Source organism: Elephantulus edwardii, unplaced genomic scaffold (assembly GCF_000299155.1).
Source record: "Elephantulus edwardii isolate Elephantulus edwardi_28Jun2011 unplaced genomic scaffold, EleEdw1.0 scaffold00011, whole genome shotgun sequence".
In the NCBI taxonomy this organism is placed as follows: Eukaryota; Metazoa; Chordata; class Mammalia; order Macroscelidea; family Macroscelididae; genus Elephantulus; species Elephantulus edwardii.
In genome coordinates, this window is record NW_006399761.1 from 525,842 (window position 1) to 532,483 (window position 6,642).

The 6,642-nt window shown below is 59.2% G+C and overlaps 1 protein-coding gene across 1 annotated transcript; it reads left to right on the forward strand.

Moving 5' to 3' along the window:
- The first annotated feature begins 215 nt into the window (after positions 1 to 215).
- Positions 216 to 2,594, forward strand: PCGF1 (polycomb group ring finger 1). Its single transcript, XM_006880832.1, has 9 exons — positions 216 to 328; positions 679 to 784; positions 908 to 1,060; positions 1,540 to 1,611; positions 1,722 to 1,827; positions 1,929 to 1,962; positions 2,061 to 2,147; positions 2,285 to 2,365; positions 2,450 to 2,594. Exons 1-9 carry the CDS (start codon positions 236 to 238, stop codon positions 2,495 to 2,497), a joined length of 780 nt encoding a protein of 259 aa, XP_006880894.1. The 5' UTR covers positions 216 to 235; the 3' UTR covers positions 2,498 to 2,594.
- Positions 2,595 to 6,642: the final 4,048 nt, after the last annotated feature.

Genomic DNA, 6,642 nt, shown 5'->3' on the forward strand with positions numbered 1-6,642 from the left:
TTCCACGGGAGGTGGGCGTGTTAGGACCCTCTGATCACCCCCCACCCGCCCTAACCCCGGCCTGGGGAGGGGGAGGGGCCTGCGGGGCTCAGGTGAGTGCACGGGGAGACAGGGGGCGTGGGCGGGGCCTCGCGGGCGGCCCGCCAATCCGCAAAGGCCCCGGCCCCCGTTGCCGGGAGACAAGTCCCGCCCCGCACACGGCACCGGAAGTGGCAGGCCGGGCTCCGCTTTTAAGATGGCGTCTCCTCAGGGGGGCCAGATTGCGATCGCGATGAGGCTGCGGAACCAGCTCCAGTCAGTGTACAAGATGGACCCGCTACGGAACGAGGTGCAGGGGCGGCGGGGTGACTGCCGCGGCCGGCTGGCGGCGCGAACCGAGGCCGGCTGGAGCACGGGCGGTGGCTGGCCGGGCGCCCAGTGCGCCTGCGCACAGAGGGGGTCCCGAGCGCGCCTGCGCGCTTCCCATCTGGCTGCCAAACTCCGGGTTAGCGCGCGTGCGCGCTGCGCCGCCCACGTCGCGGAGGCTCCCCCGGGAAGGGTCGGCGGTGCACGTGCAGGGTGCCCCCCGCGCGCGGACCCCGTGCGGCCCGAGGGGTGTCCGGCCCCGGCCGCGCGGCCCTCCCGATGGCCGTGGTCCAGGGATCTGAGCCGGGAAGGTGACAGAGGGCGTGTCCGCAGGAGGAGGTGCGCGTGAAGATCAAAGACCTGAACGAGCACATCGTCTGCTGCCTGTGCGCCGGCTACTTCGTGGACGCCACGACCATCACCGAGTGTCTCCATACGTGTGAGTGGCCGGGCCGCCCCCCTACCCCAGCCGCCCGCAAGCCGGCGGCCCCTGCGCGCCCCTCCCAGAGCCGAACTGGCGTCCAGCAGGGGCATCAGCGCCCGCCCTCCTCTCTCCCTGCAGTCTGCAAAAGTTGCATCGTGAAGTACCTGCAGACCAGCAAGTACTGCCCTATGTGTAACATCAAGATCCACGAGACACAGCCCCTGCTCAACCTCAAGTTGGACCGGGTCATGCAGGACATCGTGTACAAGCTGGTGCCTGGCCTGCAGGACAGTGAGTGGCCACTCGGATTCTGAGCGGGGGGCACAGATGGGGAGTGTCGAGGGGCTTTAGTGGGAACCCCGAGGGTGAAGGGATTGCTGGCCGTAGGGCAGAGGCCAGCGGAGTGCTGACACCACAGCGGAGGTTTGCCAGGGGAGGGAAAGTTCCTGGGTGCTCCGGAGGAGGGGTTCTGAACTGCCAAGGACAGTGTATGCTCCAGAAACCCAAGGCTGCCCCGTCTCATCCCAGCTCTCACTGCTTTACACACGCACACTTTCACACGTCCCATCATCCGTTCCTGGTGGCCTGGTAAGGAGTTGTGCTGCCAACCCAGGGGCACGCGGTTTGAACCCAGCAGCAGCTGCTTTTCTTGAGAAAGACGGGCAGTCTCCTCCCGTGCGATTCACTGCTTCTGAAACCCTGCAGAAGCGTCAGCTAGGAGTCGCTTCCAACTGGCCAGTGTCCAACAACACCATGTCATTCTTTACTAGGCGAAGAGAAACGGATTCGGGAGTTCTACCAGTCAAGGGGTTTGGACCGGGTCACCCAGCCCAGTGGGGAAGGTAAGGTCTTGGCTGTCGGAGAGCCAACAGAAGCCACCAGAATGGCATCTTCTGAAGAAAGTGGGGCGTGTTCCCTGCGCCCCTCCCGCGTCACTCCTTGTCTCTCGCAGAGCCAGCCCTCAGCAACCTTGGCCTGCCCTTCAGCAGCTTCGACCACTCGAAGGCCCACTACTACCGTTACGACGAGCAGCTGAGCCTGTGCCTGGAACGGCTGAGGTGAGTGGCCAGGCGGAGCAGGAAGGGAGGCCTGTGGCTCTGGGAGGGGAAAGGAGGGAATGCTGGGGGCCCCGAACAAACGTGTGTCTGTTTCCCCACAGTTCTGGCAAAGACAAGAATAAAAGTGTCCTGCAGGTGAGAAGGGCTGAGGGGGGCCTCCCGGGAGACTTACCTCCCCATAGCTCTCCCCTCACCCCCTCTGTTACCTTCTTCTGTCCCTTCCCCAACCCCAGAACAAATACGTCCGGTGTTCTGTGCGAGCGGAGGTCCGCCACCTCCGGAGGGTCCTGTGTCATCGCCTGATGCTCAGCCCCCAGCACGTGAGTGAGGCCACGGCAGTGGTTCTGATCTGCTGACTTTTTTCCTTTGGAATTAAAGGGAGCTAAGGGGAGATGAGTACCCTGTCCACACTCCGAGGGACAGTGTCACACGCTCTGCCCGGCCCCCTTCCTCGTAGGTGCAGCTGCTCTTCGACAACGAAGTCCTCCCCGACCACATGACCATGAAACAGATCTGGCTGTCCCGCTGGTTCGGCAAGGTGAGCCAGGCCGGGCGGAGGTGGGCCGGGGTGGCCTGCGGCAGGTGCGTGCCCACTGACCACGTCTCCTTGTTCTCTGTCTAGCCGTCTCCTTTGCTCTTACAGTACAGTGTAAAAGAGAAGAGGAGGTAGGGGCCAAGCCCCTGCTCCCCCACCCCCTCCCGCCCTCCCCAGATATTTATGTAAAATGAACTGTGGCTTTATTTTTTGAAATAAAAACTTTTAAAAAAAAAACAAAACCGCCCACCACCTTCCTTCCTCAGTGTCCCAGCACCACATCCTGCTTCCCTCACACTGAGGAACCAGGCCTCTCTACTCTGCATCATTGGCTGCTTACATGTTACCAAAGGGGAGAGTCTACAGGTGTGACCCTCTGAGGAGGAGCTCGCGGGAGCCAGGCACCCACCAGCTCTTGCAAGGGGAAGGGAGGGTTTCAGCCATCCTTGAATGCTTAGGGCCCACGTGAGGGTGTCCCACTCGGAACGGGGGAGACCACAGCACTCGAAGTGGACGTGGCTGCACAGATGACTGGGTGAGTGAAAGAAGTCTCAGCGTAGTTGGCGTCGGAAGCCTGGCTGGTCATGGCGGCCTCGGTGGGTTGTCTTGAGAGGCCGGGTGAAGCCAGGGCGAGGAGAGAGTGCCTGAGAGAGCAGGACCTCAAGAGGAGGGCAAGGCCAGTGTGCAGAGCGGCAGGAGAGGGCTTCAGGGTAACCCCGCCCTGACTCCCCAGCAGGTGCCGAGCTCAGGATGCGTTCACTGGACACCAGGAATGTACCTAGCTGACGTCTTCGTCTCACACGCTGGCCCTGTTAACAGGAAGGGCTAGTGCCCACTTCCTTAGAAAGCTGGCAATAGGAATACCATTTGATCGGGCAATTTCACTATGAGGTCTCTACCCCAAAGAAAGCAGAGCTGTGCCATGGACTTGCTGAGCGGCTCTGTCTGGCAGGAAAGTGTCGGGCGATGCGACAACCCTTATCCAAGAGGTAAGGGGAGAGGGGCTCATGGTCAGGTGTCCTGACTGGGGCTCATCCTCGTCCTGAGAAGTTTCTCGTCACATAAGCAACAAAATATGTTAACTGAGCTTCAAGATGTTTTCCGCTGTTTCTTATTTGGTGACCTACCCTGTTCCTATAACCACATCAGAAGGAAGTATCAGCGGGAGAATCAAGGTTTTGTCCCCAAACCGAGGGTTTGTTTTGTCCTGAGTACTTCTCTAGATGACATTGTTTTAACCCAGGCAGTTCCTGCCTTGGTCAACTTAACCCTACAAGACTGACTACAAACACCTGTACCCCGGCAGCAGTATTTACAGTAGTACAAGCTGGAAACAGCCCCCGGGTGTATCGGAGGGTGAATGGCTAAAGAAACAGGTACATGCTCACGACGGAGTAGTAGGATACACGGAAAAATAATCAGGAATAGCTGAAAACCTGCACAGACTCAAACAGATTGTCCTCAATCCCTGAGCCGGAGAAAGGACAATGACACAAATTGACATCAAGTCTGAACCGGCTTGCAGCCAACCCTCCGGCCAGTTCTCAGAGGCAGTTAATCATGCAGATGTGGAGGTGAACCTTTGAGTAGTCCCACAACCCCTTTCTCTCCAGGTTACCCTCAGGTTACTAACATTTAACAACTAAGGAAAGACCATCAGTCTTGAAAGGATGAGGAGAGGGTAGATACCACTAGGCGAGGTACATAAAGAGAAAAACAGTGTACAGTAAGTTTGAGTACACATTGCCAAAAGTGATCAATTATAATTAATGTCACAAAGTATGAGTGATTAGAAAACCAATGAGATTTATAGAAACCCACTAAAATATAAATGAACAGGAGGATCAGGCCCACAATGCTTGGGAAAGTAGAGAGGCATTCAAAGAGGAATTGACACCATAGCACCAGCCATGGCCCGGATCAGGCGAGGTTCCTTCTGTAGAGGCTGTTCTGGGCCTTTCTGACAGCGGGCAGCCATCAACCCACCCTGCCCAGCCAGCAGCAGCGAGCTTGTCACGAGCAGGGTTGCTGCTGAAGGGGACCGGGGGCCAGTGGCCAGGATTTAAAACATGCGCACAGCAGCGCTTTGGCTGTGGTGGGGCCAGCAGCCTGGGATGGGTACTGTGGTGGCCTAGGTCCCACCCTCTTCCTGATAGTCTTCGAGATAGCCTGAGATAACCCTAGTCTTCGGGAGCCGGGGACCCTGCTCCCTGTATTCTCCTCACCCCCTTGTCTTGGCCCAGCCACCACCCAGGACGCCAGCCCGCAGCCAGACCCTAAGTGGCTGCACCCATGGGGCGCCCCTCTGCACCTACACAGGTTTTACATGGATTTCAATCTCCTGCTTTAAGCACGTGGACACCCAGGGGAGTTTTGGGGGGAAGGGGAGGGGATGGGTGGGGGTGTGGAGAGTCTCTGAGTGAAAGATCATTTCTACGGAGGTAACTGGAGCAGAGATGTGGGGGCGAGGGGCGTGGAAACGTTCTGGGGACCTTTCCGCGTTCAGGACTCCAGGCCAAGCGCCCCCCCCCCATGCCCCGTGAGCTTGGGCTTCCACAAAGCCTTGTTGGCGAGCCCAGAAGTCTGAGGAGGTTTGGAGACAGAGGACCTGGAATCAGAGCAACGGAAGGTGCGCTGACGCTTGGATCCTTGGATCCTGGGGCGTCATAAGCAGAACAGCCAGCCGTGCTTCGTCTGCACCAGCGGGACCACAGAACTTACTGTCTGTCTGTCTGCAATGGGCCTTCTCCCGAGGTGGCTGGCACCACCGGCAGGTGCGCGCTCTGCAAGGCTTTCCCTGTTCCCTGTGTCGACACAGGGTGGGGGGCAGGTCCGCTCCGGACCTCGCCCTTCGCCCCAGGATCTGTCAGGTCTCCGCCCATTGTTGGCCAGGATTCCTCTGCGGAAATGAACGAGGCCCGCAGCTCTTCCTCCCTGGACGCTCTTCTCCATCAGGCCTACCTCTCCGGGAGGCAGCATGGTGGCCCGGGACTCACCAACGTTTGCTCCGACCTTGGTCCCCCTCTCGGTCCGGCCAGCGCCTCCGCGGTCTCTGGAGAAGGCAGAAAAGGGACTTCTCTGCAACAGTGTGTCTCAGGGCGTGTTCTCAGCCGCTACCCTATATGGCCGGGGACCCTGGACACTGGCTGCAAGCTGCGCAGGCATTTCCAGCGAGGACACAGGGCCAGCCGGGAAGTGCGCGCATACCCGATCAAAATGGGTTCGCAGTGCAGCCACAGAAACAGAAAGCAACGTAGGAGAGTGCTCCTGAGACGGCTGGACATGCACATCCGCCCCCGCCGTCCCCTACAGGTGAGGGACCAACATGACCCTGAGGTCACCGTCCGCCCCTGGGGGCCAGTTTGGGGGGGTCCCACACTGAATTCAGAGGGCTGAGTAGTGAGGAATCCCTAGGTAAGTCTTCCTGCGCTGCAAGGGGCCCTTGCCTGGCCCAGGAGCGGGTGCTCACCAGAGTCTGGGGTGGCCAAGGCTGGCTGGGGGCAGGTCGAGGAGGTGGAGAGAAGGGGGAGGCCTGAGGACGCACGGATACTGTAAGTGGAACGTTCAGAGTGGAATGCAGGCTCTGCAGGGGAGGACAGAGGATGGGAAATGTCTCAGGGTAATCTGAGGAGGTGGGTTCCCGGGGGGCTGACCCATGGAAGAGTCCATGCCCTCAGGATGGGTGAGGGGCTGTGGAGGAGACAGCTGAGTGCTCCCCCAAACCCAGACCCCAAATTTAATCTCTTAATCTCCCTCATTAATCACTCACTTTCTGGCTAGCCCCCTTCGGGATCTGGTTTCTCCTCAGCTCGAGTTCCAAGAGCTGGAAGCCCCCCTTTGTCTGGGCTAGACCCCTTCCCCCCTCTTCCCTTCCCTCCTCTGCCCCAGCATCTGGGGACCACCCAGCCCCCTTCCTGGAGCCTACCAGAGTGAGGGGGATGGAAAGACAAAGGCTTGTCTCCCACAGACACCTGGAAGCCCTCTAAGCGCTGACCAAGAGGCCACAGAGGACAGATGAGCACAGGCTGCAGTGACTGCTGGGTGACAGACCCAGGATACTTTACACTGAGATAGTGGGGGCTGGGAAGGCCGATCTCTCCCAAGCGAAGACTCTCTGATTAACAACCAATTAACCGGGCTCTGTAGCAGCGTCTCAGCTTTCTGCAGTGTCGGGGCTCATGAAGATCGTAGTGTACCAGCAGCCGGGATGAGGCAGGTGACAGTCCTGGAGACACACACACACACACACACACACACACACACACACACACACACACACA